The 18,819-nt window shown below is 40.9% G+C and overlaps 2 protein-coding genes and 1 non-coding gene across 3 annotated transcripts; 2 read left to right on the top strand and 1 right to left on the bottom strand.

Moving 5' to 3' along the window:
- Positions 1–8,212: 8,212 nt before the first annotated feature.
- On the top strand, positions 8,213–10,901 carry LOC115750578 (zinc transporter 8-like). The gene is made up of 3 exons (XM_030688047.2): positions 8,213–9,050; positions 9,706–9,855; positions 10,521–10,901. Exons 1-3 carry the CDS (start codon positions 8,424–8,426, stop codon positions 10,824–10,826), a joined length of 1,083 nt encoding a protein of 360 aa, XP_030543907.1. The 5' UTR covers positions 8,213–8,423; the 3' UTR covers positions 10,827–10,901.
- Positions 10,902–13,061: 2,160 nt separating this feature from the next.
- On the top strand, positions 13,062–13,278 carry LOC115750624. The gene has a single exon (XR_004016502.1). It is a non-coding gene; the product is annotated as a small nucleolar RNA U3 (small nucleolar RNA).
- A 1,016-nt stretch (positions 13,279–14,294) lies between these two features.
- On the bottom strand, positions 14,295–15,834 carry LOC115750577 (anthocyanidin 3-O-glucosyltransferase 2-like). Its single transcript, XM_030688046.2, has one exon. The coding sequence runs from the start codon at positions 15,750–15,752 to the stop codon at positions 14,331–14,333; it is 1,422 nt and encodes a 473-aa protein (XP_030543906.1). The 5' UTR covers positions 15,753–15,834; the 3' UTR covers positions 14,295–14,330.
- Positions 15,835–18,819: the final 2,985 nt, after the last annotated feature.

Raw genomic sequence — 18,819 nt, forward strand, 5'->3', positions numbered from 1 at the left:
CTTTTCCTATCTTATCTAGAATATTGGGTGAGGGGGTCCGGATCTGTCCGTACATGTTCCCATTATAAAAACGGGAGAGTTGACTTCTAGCGCGATTCTTCGTTTGGATCGTGAACTCCTTGGCCAATGTACAATTGGGTCTTGGGACTCCAATTTTGTTCGATTTGATTTTTGAATTTCGAAAATTCGACCGATTTTGATCATTAAACATTATTTTTGTACAACTTAATTCTTGAATTTTTTGAGGATTGAAGCGCTTTTTGTTCCGACTCATATTTTTCCAACCGTATCGTCAAATAGCTGCATCATCGACCGGGTGACTGTCATCTACAGCCTCTCGGTTCTAAATTTCAACTAACCATCTCGGTATCTTCCGTCGGATCTTTTTCTGTTGTAATGGGGCGGTCTTTGTAGGTTCAGAAATTCACTTTGTAAGTCCAATGGCGAAAAAATTAAACGCCAAATAAGATGTGAATTTACTCAAATACATTAGCTCTACTAGGTAAACCCCAAAAAGGATTTTTAGTTGCTTTTCATTCTAAAACAAAAATTTCACGAAGTCATCAAACTAGCAACTCCGAATATAAGATTGAACATGGAGACAACATCAGACGTGGGACTTATGAAAGACTTTCTTCAATGGGAAATATTATGGTCACGTGCGAGAAAAAAAAAAAAACGAGATCGATCCTGTTCAATAGGTGCTTTTGAGATTTAGAGGGAATAAACTTTCACCGTCGAACCCACCGATCGGTGGCCGAGTTGGTTTGAGTTCGGTTTCTTTCACGAGAGGTCTTGAGTTTAAAACTCCTCGGCGCCGGTGTCTTAAGTGAGGAGTCGTGGTGGTGGGCTCCTGCGCTAGCCCCTCCCGATGACTAGTCGTGTTCCACCGCTATGTTAAGCGAAGCTTACCGGCTGCGCGGAACCTCGGTCATAAAAAAAAAAAAAAAAAACTTCCACCGTCGATGATTTCAAAAGGGTAGTAACTTTGATGGTAAGTAATCTCAGCTAATTATCGACAAAAAAAAAAAGAGCTAATTGCGATCTACGAATTAGATGGTAAGTAATCTCAGCTAATTACGATCAACGAGGATGACGAGTACTTTGATGGCTATGGACAGGAGGAGTATCATGATAACAACGAGTATTACAAAGAGAATGTTGTGGCCCCAGCGGCTTTGTCATTCTCTTAGCGTGGCCCCCGTGAACTCCTTGGCCAATGTTCAATTAGGTCTTGGATTTCAATTTTCCCTCAATTGGGTCCTTGAATTTCGTGAATCCGGCCGATTTCGGTCACGAAATTTTAGTTTTGTCGAACTTAATTCATGAATTTCGAGGATTTAACCCTTTTTTTTTTCCCGACCCTTATATTGGTCCTTGAATTTCCGAAAAATAAGATTGATCCTGTTCAAATGTGCCTTTTAGATTTGGCTCTACTTGTTTCATAGAAAATAAATGATTTGAAAAATATTTTCTTAAAAACGATCAATTGTATCGATTAAATTAGTTAGTCAAATGGAAATTACTTTGCATTAGCGACAACAATTTATGTCTAAATATTTTCATGAATGATGAAAATATTTTTCTCTTTCTCATTTTTGTAAGCAATACAAGTGCTTGTCTTTAAGAAAATATTTTCCAAATTATTCTTCGCGAAGCAAACAAAACTTGAGAGCGGATAGACTTTTACCATTGATGATTTTGAAAGGATAATAACTTGCAAGCATTTAAGAAAATCACCGATTATAAAGTCATCGATGTTGCTGTTGATCAAGGAAAGTAACAAATGATGATAATTACTCACTCGAAGGTTCTTAAATTTACCTACTGTTAAGTGATGTTGCAATTATTCAGCCAAGTTACTAAGATTAGGGAGAAAAAAATTTAGGATAGCTTCAGGTTGTTTACGATTTTTTTTTTTTGAATATGAATGTTAGAATATCCAAAATTATGAACTTTTAAGTTAAATTTATATCCAAATTTGTACGAGTGCTAATTTAATTTTAAAATTTTTAATTTAACATATTTAGCTCTATTCATTATGACAATATATTAATGTAGTTCTTCCGGTCAATTTTGATCGAAAATCCTTGACGTGGACACCAAATGTTCTATGTGCCATAACCAACAATGGCATGATTTTTTTTTTTTGCATTTTTGATTATTTTTTTGAATATTTGTTCTTTTTTCAATTTCAAAAAACTACAAAAATTATTTACGTAAGCGTCGGTCATGCTTGTAAAATCGCCGACATCCACGTGTACAATTTCCTCCATGCATTAGCAAATTGTTAAAGATTTACAACTAAATTGATCAAATTAAAATGTTTATGATTGAATCGACATCCGAACAATATATTTAGGAATTTTTTTTAGTGATTTTCCCAAATTGTACATATAAAGGGTGCTCGCCGATCCATTGTCTGTAAGGACTTTTTGGGACACGACAATTGTTGAGGATCACTTGCCAAAATTTAAAGCATATCTCTACGCCCTTGCCACGTTACAAACTCTATAGTTAATCCATAAAAAGAAATTACAAATCACAAGTGCAAACAAACTTCGACAATCAATTAGAAAAGTCTATAGAACAATTTATGGTCGGACGAATAAAATGAAGTACGGTACTAATGAATTGGGGTGGAGAATCCTTTCTTTTGCCAAACTTGAAAGCAGACGTGATTGTCAACGCATCTGTCACGTCGAGGCCGAAAGCCAACCCAAGTTGACCATTTTTTTTTTTTACGACCGTTGAATTGAACCGACCACCATCACCACCACCACCAGAACACTCTGCAGCACATATCTTCACCACGAGGCTTCGTTATGTGTAGTCACTAGTCAGGCTTTAGATATAAGGCACACTTTTTGTCTCCCAAAAAACGGAATGCCTAACTGTTTATCGACACGGGCAAAATCAGGAAAAACCATTGAAACTGTTTCAATATTTAATCTTGGATATGCAATAGTTCTGAACCGAATCTCTTTAGAAAGAAAATCTTTTGTTTTATAGTAGCATGCTCCAATCCTCTCATGAAACTTTCGCTGTTGGGTTAGCCATACACTTTACATGTTTCTAGTGCTTCACAATATATAATTAATACGAGTCTTGGATAAAAATCTACAACGCATTAGAACGCCCTTGTTGATGATTCTACAACATATAGGGCTACTCGAGTAATGTGGTATCTCATACTCGATAAATCCTTAACCCTTCTTCCTCTTATTAAGACAACATAATGTTCTTGTGAATTATAGTCAATATCAAGTATATAAGTAGTGTCGATTCTTGCATTGATAATCAGATGGTCAACTTTCACGTGCCGGACTAAAACGTATTCGTAACGCGATCGACAGTGTGCCATCCGCCTCGCCCTTAGGCAATGGGGGCCCCACCCGTCACAAACTCGGGGCGGGTGTCCTCATGGAACTTCGAAAATTTCGTTCATTGGATTTATGGTTTCTCATTGCAGATTGCTAACATATAGTTGATGGGTTTTTTTATTTTGAACCCAAATTGTTTTAACCATGGTCTCTAGGGTGGTCCATACAAGATATATCTTTTATTTTCACAAAAGATGCAATTGGTAGTTATTGACCCCAATTTTTTTTTTTTAAAGAAGATCAGTTTGGTTTATTTGGAAAACCGGTGTCCGTTCACGCCAAGATGGAAGGCTTTCAGCATCAAAATTTTCAAAATCTTATGCATTTGATCTCATGACATTTTGCAAAGCTTGAACATTTTACAACTTCTTTTGCTTAATGATAGTCGAGGAAAAGAGGGATACTGTGATCTGACGGGGAATCAACCTGTTCCACTTCCCCTAATCTCATCAAGGATGACTTTATAATGTACCTCCAGATTAAATGCCTAATATCCTAAAAAGTCTTCAAATTTGGCTCTTGTCCCAATTCCACCTTTTGACGCATAAAAAACTTCAAACTTTAAGTTCAGTCCCAATTCTGTCTTAAATCATTTTTTATCCCATAAAAAACCCCCAACTTTAGGTCATGTCCTAATTCTACCCTAATCATTTTTGTTTGTCATATGTCCAACATTAGGTCTTGTACTAATTTTATCGTTCAGTCCCAATTATATCCTAAAGTTTTTTACAGCTTTATGTGATGAGAGGGATCGACTCGTTCCTTCTCCTTGAATCTCTTCATGATTGACTTTATATCTACTGAACTGAAAAGTAAAAGCAACGGTGTCTTGAGAAATTTGAGAATTCACATTGTCGACCAATGAGATAAGAACAACAAGAGTACCACCACTTTCGTATGGCTCTTAATTGACTTCCATAACTTTTTTTTTTTTTTGCTAATTTGAGTGTCACATCGGAGTAAAAGCGATCGTTTAGTACCGGTGACCCTCAAATTTTTTTTTTGGATTGTTATTTTATTTTTTGACTTTTCTTTTACTTTTTTTTTCTTTGCTAGTTAGGGTCATCGGCACTAAAATAAAAAATGTTATGGCATTCAAGTGAGCACTGTATGAAAATTATGGGACTTTTGCTATTTTATGCCGCCTACCAATAGTCCAACCAACAAAAATTTCTATCCTATTCTGTGGAGCCTACTGTTTTGTGGTCAAGATAGAGTACCCACTTCACTTTGGACTTACAATATGAAGGGAGGAGGAAGATGCTCCCCACAATTTTAGGATACCTCTCCTTTTCCTTTCTTTTCATGATGAAAAAGATTATCCAAAATTTTTTAAATTTGATACACTTTTGTTAAATTAGTTCTAAAATTTTAATTGCACTAATTGAGTCATAAACATTTTCACGGTTTTTCAATTGAGTCCATCCGGCCAATTTTGATCGAAATCGCTGATGTGAAAATTGGCTGTGTCGACGCCGACATGGATAATTATTAATAAATATTATATATTTTAAAATTTTATTGATTATTTTATTTTTTCTTTTCTCTCTCTTTTTTTTCCCCTTCTTACTCCGCTGGTTGCTAGGCCACTGCCACAGTGGACGACCGGCCAAGGTAACTACCAATGAGAGGGTACCTCGTTGGCCTCGAGAGAGGCTCGCCCTAGCCTGAGGCTGGCCCTCCCCGGTCGTTGGCGAGGGCAACCCTTGCTCAAGGCTAGCGAGGTCCCCTCTAAACAAATCCCTGCAGTAGCTGCCTTTGGCCGATCGTAGCCTAGAGGTCCAACAATCAGCGGAGGAAGAGGAAAAGAAAAAAGAAAGAAAATAAACAAGTTAATAAATTTATGAATATACTATTATAAACGGTCTATGTTAGCGTAGCTTGAGCCATGTAGGACGGCTAGCATCTATGTCACCGATTTTCGTCCAAAATTGATTGGATGGATTCAATTGAAAAAAACGTGAAAATGTTTAGGAGTCAAATGGCGCAATAAAAAGATTTATGACTGAATTGACAAAAATACAGGACTTTTTAGACAATTTTCCCACTACGATTTCGTCAAACTTATCAACTGAAACAACATCGATACAAAGGACAGATCTATAGGGTGCGTTTGTTTCGTATAAAAACGAATGATTCGAAATATATTTTCCTAAAAATGATCACTTTGTATTATCTACAAAAAATGAATAAATGAAAAGGTATTTTTATCGTCTGTAAAATATTAAAAAATTATTTATTAAAAAATTATTTCAAGCAATGATTGTTTTTTAGAAAAATGTCTTTTCAATCATTCGTTTATTGTAAAATAAAGAGATAGAAAGCTAAGTGCATAGGGTTTCGTCATTGGAATGAAGGTCTGAGCCCGTGACACAAGTCATAGTATTAACAAACCCTTCCCCTACGTATCAAATGTTTTACTTTTCTAAGCTTGATTTGGCTGTAATCGAAAAAAGTACCAAAAAAATCTTAAATTTCTTGTAACTATTCCAATTCAATTTTAAGCCATTTTTTTTCAATACAGTCCTAATCCTTTTCGGGTTTTGCCAATGAAGTCTATCTGACCAATTGGCCAAAAAATACTGATGTGGACACTAATCATCCTACGTGACATGGCAAGCATTGACTTAGAAAAAGTTTAATAGTATTTTTTCTGACAATTTTTTTTTCTGTTTTCTTTTCTTTACCTTATTTTTTTTAAATTTTTTCCCTAGCTAAAGGTCGCAACGGCCTTACTCACCGAGATCGGGCAAGGGTTGCAACACCCTCACTCGAGGCATGTGAGGGTCATCGCGGTCCTCTCCAAATGCCCTCGCTTGATCTGGGTGAGAGGCCACAACGTCCTCGCTGGCCCCAGGTACATGGAAAAAAGAAAAGTAAAAAAAAAATTCAAAATATTAGTTAAAAAGACTATGAGAATTATCCACGTTAGTATTGATTGTGCCATGTAAAATCGCCGGCGTTCATGTTAGCTATTTTTAGCAAAATTTGCCTAGATGAATTGAATTGGTATAATACAAAAGATCTTGGCCAAAAAAAAAAAAAAAAAAGAATTCGATCTGATTGACATAATTGCAGTAGATTTATGATCTTGTTAATAATTTCCTAATTAGAATCTTCCGAACCCAATCTCGCACACCAAGTTTTCTCATTAAGAAGATGGAAAAATTCTTCTTTTTTTTTTTTGGACCGCCTGGTTAAACCCGCCTCCTCGTTTTGCTTTTTCGAACAATTTCCGGTCACTCATCTAATATCTTCAAATTCTTTGACCAAAAAAAAAAAAAAACAAAAAGAGAACATCTTCAAATTCGGGCAATCATTTCACTTTGCCAATAGGAAGCAACGTAAATTTCCTTGCAAGTGGCAAGCGATTATTACATCAATAAATGTCGGGGGAGGAAGAACTTGACCCCTAGAGTTCAGATGCTTCCACACGCAAGCGTTGACTTTTAGCAGTTCATGCCACGAAACTGAGAACGAGGGTGTTTGACCCCAGACCAGTTATGTCGACATAGTTTCGACACTCGGAACTGTCCTTGCTTTATATAACTTCCCCCTAGAAATTTCAAACCCTCTTTGCCAACTCCCACGTTCTGTGCCTCCTACAAATAATGCCTCCATTGTTGGATATAATAATGCATTGAACATGCTGTCGTATAATACGGATGCTAATCACATCTTATAAATAAACCAAAGCGAAATTACCAGAGACATAAACAAGAAATAATAAAGAACATCACAGATTTACGTGATTCGATCCGAGTGTCGGTACCTACTCCACGAGGAGAGTCGGCAATAAATAATCCACCGACACACCAAGATTAAGCCCAAAGCAAACTCACAAATATTATCTTACAATCTCTCAGAAATAACTCGCTAAGAAAACTCAGAGGGAGAATGACACTCCTCCTGTTTGCCCCTTGTATCTGATCCGAGAGTAGAATAAATGTAGTTCAAATATGAAACTTGTTTTAGGATACCTACTCAAGCTAGGAAATCCGCTTAGCTTGGAGACATATTCTCAAAAAGGTTTTCTATCCAAACTATTGAAACCCGTGTTAGGAAAACCTATTCAAACTAGGAAATCCGTCCAAACTAGAGACATATTCTTAAGGACTTTGCTGGTATAACATCCTTTGAGCGATCGTGAGAATGACTGCTGTTGTAGGTGATGCAGATGTCATTAGTGGTGCGTTTCTGGATCGATTGGATCGATAGAAATCCATCGGAAGGCGAAATGGTGCTCTTGCTAGAACCGGCGGATCGGATCGACGACGTCGGATTGAGCTCAAATTCGGTAGGCTGAAGCAAAACGGCGTCCCGATCAATACTCACCGCCTTTGGCCGTGACTAACGATGAATTTTGGCCGTTCGGGAATGTCTAGATGGGTTTTCCTTTTTTTTTTTTTATAGTATTTTTCGGGCTTAATTTTATTTCAGTGGCACTTTTGTAATTTTCCGTTTTTTGATATTTCGATTCCTAATTGGACTACGGTTAGGATAACACCCGATAAAAGGTGTTTATCACGTTTTTTTGAAGGACATCATCAATAATATTCATAGAATTTTCGATATTTCTCTCCTTTTAGCAAGGATTTACTTGGGATCTTCACTCGAAGTTGCGTCAGTAGGCCACAAATTCTTAAAGAAATGGACCTCATGATAATTTTTAATTATTTGTAATTTGTTTTTTTTTCATTAATTTCAGAATTAAAGATAATCACATATTCATTACTCCATTCTCAATGGGATAGCTAACAAAATCATCACCCAAATGTAAACAAAATAGAGTTCAAACCGGTTTGTCATAAAAGTGTCCTCATTTTTGCTCCATCAGGCAGCAGCAGGGCAAATTCTTCCCTGGATGGCTTATTCAACACCGATTCTTATTTAGCTTGCGGTCACGTCTCAAGCTTTGCAAGGCCTTTTCTTTTCAGTCTCGACAAGCAAGCAAAAGCAGAGTCTCGTTTCCCATCCCCTTCTTCTTCTCTTGGGTTCAATTCGATCTATCTCAGCGTCTTCGAGAATCGAGTTGCGACGATGATCGACCCGAGCTGCCGTCGTTCGTACCGGCTCCTGTTGCTATGCGCTCTCGTCCTTCTCCCCTCGCTCGTCCTCGGAGATTGCACGTGCGACGCCGCTGGTGGGCAGCGCAACAAGAGGGAGGCTCTCAAGTACAAAGTGGGCGCGATAGTCGCCATTCTCTTAGCGGGCGCGGCCGGCGTGTGCATCCCGCTGCTGGGGAAGGTCGTCCCGGCCGTAAGCCCCGACAAGGACGTGTTCTTCCTAGTCAAGGCGTTCGCGGCTGGCGTGATCCTCTCGACGGGCCTCATTCACGTCCTCCCCGACGCCTTCGACCACCTGACATCGCCGTGCCTCGACCAGAACCCGTGGGGCAAGTTTCCCTTCGCGGGGTTCGTGGCCATGCTCTCGGCCATCGGGACGCTGATGGTGGACACCTACGCGACCTCCTACTACACGAGGTCCCACTTCAGCAAGGCTCGGCCGGCGGGCGATGGGGATGAGGAGAACGCCGCCGCCGGCGAGGATCACGACGGGCATTTGCACATGCACACCCATGCTACTCACGGGCACGCCCACGGCTCGGCCTATCAGGATCAAGAACTGGGCTCGTCGGACCTTCTTCGCCATAGAGTCGTATCGCAGGTAACATTAATCTTCCAAGTTCTGTCAAAATGGCTTCGAGCAGGATCCCTTTCACCTGCACACTGTCCATCAGGAGTGATAGAACCAAAACATAAAATCTGGATTGGGTCGGGGTTACTAAAAAAGTCATAAACCTATTTCAGTCTAATTTTTTTTTTTGGTCAATTTAGCTCTAAACCTTTTGTATTTGTGACAATCCAGCCCTTCCAACCAAAATTCACTAGAAATGATTGACGTGGCGCAGCCTGACTGTTTAATTTTTTTTTTTGAATTTTTTCTTTTTCTTTTAAAAAGAGTGAAGAAAGAAAAAGATAAAAAAAAAAAAACGAAAGGAATTATGTTAAATTTGTCCCAATCAACGCCGTGCCATATAGGATGACCGACGTCCACATCAATAATTTCCGATCAAAAGTAGCTGGCCGAATTGAATTGGCACAAATGTAAAAAATTTAAGATTGAATTAATATAATTACAATAGATTTATGACTTTTTCGTTAATTTTTCTGGGTTGGGGGTGATCTTGTTGGCTATGTTGCGTTTGATTTACACTTCGCTGCTTCATTAGCTGTGGACGGATTCCTCTTCAAATCTTCACACCGAGGACCTGAATGCAATTCTTGCTTTTCTTGTGGGGGGTGGAATGATAAATAAACAGGTCTTGGAGCTGGGGATCGTGGTGCACTCGGTGATAATAGGGATTTCCCTGGGGACTTCCGGGAGCGCGAAGACGGTGAAGCCATTGATGGCTGCTCTGACTTTCCATCAGTTCTTTGAAGGCATGGGACTCGGCGGATGCATCACTCAGGTAACAAAAAGTCATCTCATTCTCATTTTCATTCATTCATTCATTATGACCTAATTAGCTTTTCCAATTTTTTTTTTTTTTTATTCTCATCATAACGTTTCGAGATTATGACTCTTATTTGTTTCGAGAAAAAACGCGACGTTTTTTTTACAAAAAGAAAAGATTTAGGACTGCAAATGGCACATGCATCTTTTGAAAAATGATAAATTCTTGACGTGCGTCGACATAGGTAAAGAAAAAAAGGAATTTTCTTACACAACTAGATGCATTCGGTGCCTCACGCATCGGTATTTCACCGTTTGGCATTGCAATTCGATGTTGCCCGATGCGTTCGTTTACGGTAGTAACTTCCAAACAATTCACCTGCTTAAGGAACATAAACAATGGAAAAAGATTAGTGCTAAGTGCATCGCCGGGGTCTGCTAAATCACTTAGAGATCACATCAAGTAGAGACCATTCAACCAGATGGTTCGCCTTTTTTTTTTTATAATAATTGTTGTACGATGTCGTTTACCCCCGGCTTCCGTTGACCTAAAACATGTGCGGGCGGGTCCCGGCACATTTGTTTTTAAAATTTTTTTACAAATTTTATGATTATGGTTTTTTTTTTTGCACATTTAATTAATTAATCTTCACTCTTTTGTTTCCCCCCGGCTTTGGGAAGGCCAAGTTCAAGGCACGAGCCACGGTGATAATGGCCCTCTTCTTCTCCCTCACCACGCCGGCCGGGATCGCGATCGGCATCGGGATATCCGACACATACGACGAGAGCAGCCCGAGGGCGCTGATCGTCGAGGGCGTCCTGAATGCCGCGTCGGCCGGGATCCTGGTCTACATGGCGCTCGTCGACCTGCTCGCGGCGGACTTCATGAGCGCCAAGGTGCAGGGGGACGGGAGGCTCCAACTGTTGTGCAATTGCTTCCTCCTGTTGGGCGCTGGGCTTATGTCCTTCTTGGCCAAATGGGCATGAGCGAGTCTCAAACGATTTTGTTGTACAAAATGTGCATAATAATAATGGCGTTCAATTCTCTTTTTTTCTCTTTTTTATTTCTCAATTTTGTGCATTGGATTTTCTTGCTCACATGTCGGTTCTCGCATTCAATTTCCAATGCATCTTTTCTCTTTTGAATAAAATAAAGGTGGGAATTCTATGTTCATATGATCTATTAATGTAAAATATGGAGGACTGCATCATATGGGAAAATTGTCCAAAAAATACTAAATCTATTGCACTTTTGCCTATTCAGTCATAAACCTTTTAATTTTTTCAATTGAGTCTTAAACCTTTTCATATTTTAGCAATTGAGTCCACCCAACTCTTTTTGGCAGGTGTTGGCGTGTACAATTTTTAATAATACTTCAATATTTTTTTCGATTTTATTTTATTTTTCTTTTCATTTCTTGGTTTTTTTTTTTTTTTTTACATTTCTGGCCTCACCGATATGGCGTCGTCAAGATGTAAAAAAACAAAGAAAAGAAAAATCAATATATACAGAAATTTAAAAAAATATTATTAAAATTTATCGACGTTAGCGTTGGCCATGCCTCATAAGATGCCCGACATCTACGTCAACGATTTTCGGTCAAAATTAGCCGGATGATTTCAATTGGCAAAATGTAACAAGTTTAAAACTCAATTGGCAAAAATTTTAAAGTTTAGAACTGAATTGGCAAAAATGCAATAAGCTCGCGAGATTTTCAACAATTTTCCCCGATAATAGATAGTAAATTCTTAATTATCGCGTTAATATGACAAAGAGAAGTTTTGTATAATCAATTAAATTGTTGTGATATTGAGAGCATAGTAAAAACCTTCCAATGATATACTTAATACCATTTTTTTTTTCTTGGTCAGAAGGAATAGTTAAGAGGGAAGGATGCAAATAGTGAAATACTACCCCATTGTTGAACGTAAAGAACTTGCCAATTATTATAATACGAATCGCCCCAATGACACGAAACAATAGAATACATGCGGTTTGACAGACTCGATCGCGTTGACGCTGCGCTCGCACAGGACGTTCCGAGTAAAGCCCAACGAGCTGATACGAGTCGGACTAGGTGAGAACACGGGGCTCGTAGCCTTCGGTGTATAGATCACGGACCTTGAACGTGCCTGAGTACGGCTCAGTGAGCTGACGCGAGTCGGACTCGGCGAGTGCATGGGGCTTGAGCAGCCACGGTCATCGAGTCGGGCGAGGAATCGCCTCCGGTTGCCGATGTCGGTTCGAGACACCTTCTGTTTTGCTCTTTGAAATAGAAACGAGAACGAAAAGATAAGAGTGAACAAACAAGTGATATTAGTGTGTTCATGAATAATAAGATCACGATGCTTCGAATACTCTATCTCGCTTTCTTTCTTTTCCATATTTAGAAAGGGAAACGTTTCATAGACAGTACTATCGGAAGCGGTACGATCTCAACCGTAAATTTACACATTATCACCACGTGTTTTGCACAAAGCACTGGTCGATTCGGAGATCGTATGGTCACGGATAACCGACGGTACTATCAGACCGTCGGGCGGCTTCCATCCGAAAAACAAGCAACATTACGTAACTTAATCTTATTGCAAATCGATTACTAGGACTTTTTACATTTTACTAAATCAAAATCTTGTAAATTCACTTGTTTTGATTTTATCATGATACGAAACTCCTCAAACATTTGCCACATTCATTTATGTTGCTCGCGGATTCACATATAATTTCATATCGCATTTTAAAGTTTTATGACTCGATATCGTTTTTTTTTTAAAAAAATTTTAGGATCCAATCGTACTCTTCTTCATAAATTTCGAGACTTTTAATATATTTATATCAAATGAAAACGAGAATGATCATTCAAATGAACACGAAAGTAACATTAGTATCTTCATGTATAAGATCATGGTGCGTGGAATCTCCAATGTTAATTTCTTCTCAAAGATCCTTCTACTTGCTCCGAATCCCCCCCTTTACTATGCTGCAAAACAATTGAAAAATGCACAAAATAGAAGGAGAAGAAATCGGTGGAGAGAGGTGCAATACTTCTTTATTCAATTTTTCAATTCGCTTTATTTCCGTCTTTTTATGGGAGATATATTTAATTATATTCCACCCATATTCGAGCGCGCTTGGCACGTGCGACCATCCGGAAACTCCCACATCGGAATATCGCTCAAAGGAAGATGGGTATTTAAGAGAGGGAGTGATGGGAAGAGGCCACGACCTTACTTGAACAGGATCTGTTCTATAGGCTCGTACCTCTGTGTCCTTGAGACCCAAGGAGACAGGAACCGAAGTCTGGTGGATGAGCCATGGCCGTGTGATCAGAGCGTGATTAACGGTTCTGATGAGTCCTCTTGGATCCCTCAGAACTGTAGAGGATCGTTCTCAGCCGGGTATTCTGGCTGGGGTGATCACCCGGCGGTCTGACAGACTGCTAACTCTTTTTCCTTTTTGTTTCCTCTCGCAGTCGGAACGGTAAGACGGCCATCGCTGAAAGCCGGTTAAAGAAAGTCAACGTGAAGAACGCGTAGGTGGGGATCTGGACCTCGCTCGCCACATCGATCAGCGCCGTGCAGAACATGTTGAGGAAAGCCCGGTGAGGCGAGGCGAGTTGGGACCGAGTAAACACTCTGCGAACACGCGGGGCTTGTAGCTTTCGGTGCCAGAGGTTGTGGACCTTGCTGGGGCTTGGTCTCGGAAATGGGATGTGAACGAGGGAGACGATCGAAACGAAAGCGAGGCATGGCCATCGGGTTGGGTCGGCGAGCCAGCGTGTCCGGTCGTGAACGTCGGACCAAGACTCACCGTGGTCCGTGGCAGCTTCACGATCAGGAGGGGGATCGATAGGCGGGGATGGTTGTGTTCGACTAGGAGCTTGTCCATCTCGACCGCCTGGCCCGGCACCGGTGGCCAGTGATGGGGACGAACAAGGGTTCTGTCTTCACTATGATGACGATTTCTATGAATGTTTAATGTCAAAGGTCCATTCACTAAGAGGTGCGAGCACACGAAAATCTATTTCGGATTAATAATCATTGAACACTTTCTATATATATAGAGTAACAGACGTCATCATAACGAACGGCTTCCGATCGATATTTTACTATCAATGATGAAGTACTATTTAGAGTAGCGGTCCTAATATATCGTATTAAACATGAATTATAGTCACAAGATCACTAGAACACACCCTCCAAGTAATTAAAGATTCAAAATACTATCTTGCAATAGGAAGTGAAGATTACATCAAAGCCCTCCTACTCCCTGGAGGGGTTTGGCCGGAGGGAGGATCGCAAAGCGGATGCCTGCAGCTACGGAGACAGCGAGCAACACGGACGCGCGGGAGTCGACCTCGGAGGCGAAGGGCAGCTTCATGATGAATGAAGACGGTGTCGGAGAGCCGGTTATCGCGGCCCACGAGGAGCTTGGCGATCTCCACCGTCGACACCAGGTGGGATGAACATGAGCGCAGATTAAACGAAGGCTCATTGACTCGAGACATCCTCGATGAAGTGAGCCAAAGACAAGTAAGAAGAGCCGCCCTCCGCCAAAGCCTTCCTGCTCTTCTCGCTCACCTCCTTAACCTTCTTCCTCCTCTCCCTGGCCTCCTCGCCCTCCATTAGCTTCCTTATCCCTCCCTCTATTTCGTCCGCCGTCACAACGCAGTCACTCCCTATTGCATGATCTCTCCGATAATCCATCTTGATCTCTGCCGCGAGGCCGAGTTCTACCACCAGCTGGAATGCGTTGAGCTGTTGCTCCGCATATTGAGGCCACGTGGCGACCGGTATGCCGAACCAAATGCTCTCAAGGGTGGAGTTCCACCCGCAGTGCGACACAAACCCTCCGATGGCTGAGTGGGCCAGGACTGCAACCTGCGGAGCCCACCCGATCACTCTCCCCAGGCCGGCCGTCCTATCAAGGAACCCCTCGGGCAGGGCCTCTGCGGGATCCGGGTAGTCACAGGGAGCTTTCATCATGCCCTTCGCCGGTGCCTGCCGTAGGGACCACAGGAAGCGGTACCCGGTCCGCTCCAATGCGTGGGCAATCTCTTTTGCCTGGTTCTCATGGAAGGTCCCGCGGCTCCCGAAGCACAGGAACACCACCGACGCATCCGGCTGCTGGTCGACCCAGTCCAGGATCTCGAAACCCTTTTCGCTCTGGACCTTGATGTTCAGTATGGGGCCGATTGGGTACACCGGCGGCGCTCCCATGCTCGCCAGGGCCTCCAGCGCGCGTGGTTCCAGCTCCGCGAATGTATTTACCAAAATTCCCTTGGTCTCCCTAAACCTCAGGGCATGTCCCAGGAATATCCGGCGGTCTTCTTCCATAAACACCTCCAAGGGCAAGAACTTGGAGGCGGGCAGCGGGTTAGCGAAGCACGGGAAGTCAAGCTCGGCGTCTGGACCCTTGAGCCTGGTCAGGTCCATGTGTTGCTCATCTTGGAGAGACTGGAGGTGCAGCATGATTCCGAGGAACGCCGCGCCAGACGTGAAGAACATGTATGAAGGGACGCCGAACTCAACAGCCACGTCGATCATCGAGGTGCAGAACATGTCAAAGACGAGCCCCGTGAGCCGCGGCGAGCTGCGGGCGGAGAGCTCGGCCACGGCTTCTCGGACGTCGGCTTTGTGGCTCTCAACGAAGTGATGGACGAAGAGCAGCGGGGACGTCCTCGGGGAGGGGTCTTGCAGAGGGAGGAGGACGAGGCGGATGCGGGCAGCGATGGAGGCCGCGAGCGACTCGAAGTGGGAATCAATCTCGGAGTCGAAGGGGAACTTCATGATGAGGACGGAGACGGAGAGCCGATCGTCGCGGTCGACAAGGAGCTTGGCCATCTCCACCGTCGGAGCCAGGTGGCCGTGGCCGGGCGATGGGATGAACACGAGCTCGTATTTAGTAGTCATGGTTGGTGACGACGATGCCTTCGAAAATTTCTTCTTTCCCTCACTGATTTCACTCGGTTGCGAAGATGATGGCGAGGTGGAGGCCCTTATGGACCTCGATTTTGTGGGTCTTCAGTTAGTGGCTATGAAGGCAGCACTCACAAAGATTCGGATGGATCGCTAGGACGAGGTGACGACGACAAGCTGATTGTGGTCTGCCTCGTCGTTTAGTTTGACTCGTATGTCTCGAATTTCAATTTTGTTTCTCAAAAAATAAATAATTTAAAAAATACATATTTTAAAAGTTCGTTCAATATCGTTTGAAATAATTAATCTGAAAATTTTTATTTTAATAAACAATTCATTTTTCATGAAACAAACGGAATGTAAGTTTAATGATTGATTGTGAATACCCCGAATTCAACCCGCGCATGTCGATCCAATGCATCTGAAGAACGTTAGCGGGTTCATCGTGAGAAGCTATTTCACGCCGAAAACGTCGAGTGATTTATATGAGTCACATCACTATATAATTGAGAAGTTGTTAACATAATACGTAGGTCATTTACAACAATATCATCTGAGTCAATAATCGAGTGACGACATGATTAGTAGTTCAAACGAGCTCAGTCTATATAATTTGTAATAATTATTATTTTTTTAAATTGGGAAGCCCGACAACTACCTTCCAATTATTGATTGCCATGACAACATTATTGGTGATCTTTTTGGAGATGTGGCCGTGAATGACCCCTTCCGTGTATGCTCTTAACAAGGAAGAATGCCATGGGCGACTTCATGATCTGGAGCTGCGTTTGAGGTTTGTTCGATAAAGAAGGATGTGAAGACAGGATAAGATAAAAGACACTAGGGATTGACGGATTGAGTAGGAGTGAGCAAAAGAATCGGACTGAATTAGATCGATTTTCGTTTCCTAACATTCGGAACTAGTAAATATTGGTTTGGCTCCCAATCTCAGGTGTGGAACCACCCATCCGGACTGGATCGATTTTTTCTTTGATTTTCATTATTCGAAATTTTCAAAACCTTCATTCCCATTATTTTCTCTCTTAGACTCAGTCCTCATGCCTCTCACTGTCACTTCTCTCAGTCCCAATCACGCAATGCTCATGCCTCCCTTGTGGCTCGACGCCTCTCAGACTTGGTTCTTGATGATCAGTATAGCCTTGTTCGTGGAGATGATCACCATGTTTAGCTTATCACAAGCTTGTTCTCATCACTTATGTAGTACCTTAGACCATACAACCATATTTGCAATCTTTTTGGAAATAGGAAAAAATAAAAAATGGAGATACGGCCAGTTCCTAGACCCACCCGAAATCCGCTCCATACCGGTTCCCAATTCTAGGATGGGAACCGGCCCACCTTGAAAGCGACCAACCCTATAAAACACAGCCTTGTATCCTATATTTTATTGGTTACCACGAATTTGAAATGGTGGGAAAGGTCCGAGGAAGTGGAGGTGCCAGCGACACCTAATTCTCACCTGAAGATCTCTCATGTATTTATGCAAAAATAAGAATATTTGATACCTACACAAAGATATCGATTGCGGAGAGTTTTGCGTTTGCGTTCGCATTCTTTAATGCATTTCTATGATTTTAGATACTAGAGACATTTTGTTTAGGGAACAACATGTCCGCATCGAATGAGACATAGGTCAATTATTCAAATCATTCCAATGTGCGAAATGAGCTTGAATTTAGAAGATGAGGATTCTAAACTCACTTGAGTTTTCAACACCGAGCCCATATGAACGATTTGAGCCCGGCCTCTATGCAAGATTCGGCCATTCTCATTTTTGTTCTTGCTTGGCTGGATGAGAGCATGTGCGATGTAAGGAAAATTATGGAAAAAATCTTAAACCTATTGTAATTGTGCTAATTTAGTTCAATTTTTTTTTTTTCAATTCAGTCCTAAAGTTTTTGCATTCGTGCCTATTAAGTCCATCCGATCAATTTTTATCAAAGATCGTTGATGTGGCGCTGCCGACGCCGATGTGGCAATTTTAATAATATTTTAACAAGCAACCAACTAGACGAAGAAGAAAGGCTAGAGAAAAGAAAAGAAAAGAAAAGAAAAGAAATATTCGAAAAATATTAAAACATTGTTATACCAGAGCCGGTAACGTCACGTCAGCGATTTTCAACAAAAATTGACCGAATGGACTGAATTGATACAAATGTAGAAGTTTTAGGACCGAATTAACACAATAGCAATATATTTAGAACTTTTTTTTGGTAATTCTCCCATGTGATGCATGATTGGTGCTAAATTAGGAAATGAACTAACACAAGATAAGAACATTCGGCTATATGAAATATGAATTTGATGAAAGTAGAGAGAAAAATGGAAGGGGAATTATGCTGAAAACAAGGGAGGGTAGTATTGGCGTGAGCTGTAAATTGAGACTAAATGTTGAAAATATAATTTTGTTTTGTAGATCTTAAATTGATTGATTCTGTAAATCATTAATATTAGATACTTAGCCTATACAATAGGAAAATAGCATCTTGTATATTCTTTTCTAGACTAAAGTACACTACAAGTGCTAAAATTTATGTACGACACTAACTTTAGTACTAAAACTTTCAAAACGATCATTTAAATACCAAATTTTTGAAAAACACTCACTTCAGTGTCGTTGACATCTAAATTTTGATTTTTTATTTTGTTGCATAAAAAATGAGGGGCTAACTTTAGTCCCTACAAAAATAATTAAATCATCTTGCATATAGTTTACACTCATTTTATTTTATTTTATTTTTGGCACGGATAAATTTACGTTTTTGTTGGACTGATGGTGGATGATCTAGACTTAAGTTTTCTCGACGAAACCCGCAAAGGCGAACCTAAATTGAAGGAGGATGGATTTGAGTGGATAGTTTTGAGCTTAATTCTTTAGATATTTTGAAAAGGGAAGATTATCAGCAGATTTCATATCTTCATGAATGGGAAGACAACAAAAAAAGGAGAAGAAAATAAAAGGGACGTGAATCAAGATGAAGTGGGCAGAGAAGTTGTTAGACAAGGGGATTTGATCGGATTTGTTGGAAACCAGAATTGA

This window comes from Rhodamnia argentea, chromosome 10 (genome assembly GCF_020921035.1).
Source record: "Rhodamnia argentea isolate NSW1041297 chromosome 10, ASM2092103v1, whole genome shotgun sequence".
In the NCBI taxonomy this organism is placed as follows: domain Eukaryota; kingdom Viridiplantae; phylum Streptophyta; class Magnoliopsida; order Myrtales; family Myrtaceae; genus Rhodamnia; species Rhodamnia argentea.

What these genes read in the sequence shown, in the direction of transcription:
- LOC115750578 (XM_030688047.2), top strand. Translation starts at nt 8,424, where the DNA reads ATGATCGACCCGAGCTGCCGTCGTTCGTACCGGCTCCTGTTGCTATGC. An exon ending in GCCATAGAGTCGTATCGCAG is followed by an intron (nt 9,051 to 9,705) that starts GTAACATTAATC and finishes ATAAATAAACAG; the next exon opens with GTCTTGGAGCTGGGGATCGT. An exon ending in TCGGCGGATGCATCACTCAG is followed by an intron (nt 9,856 to 10,520) that starts GTAACAAAAAGT and finishes GGCTTTGGGAAG; the next exon opens with GCCAAGTTCAAGGCACGAGC.
- LOC115750577 (XM_030688046.2), bottom strand. Translation starts at nt 15,752, where the DNA reads ATGACTACTAAATACGAGCTCGTGTTCATCCCATCGCCCGGCCACGGC.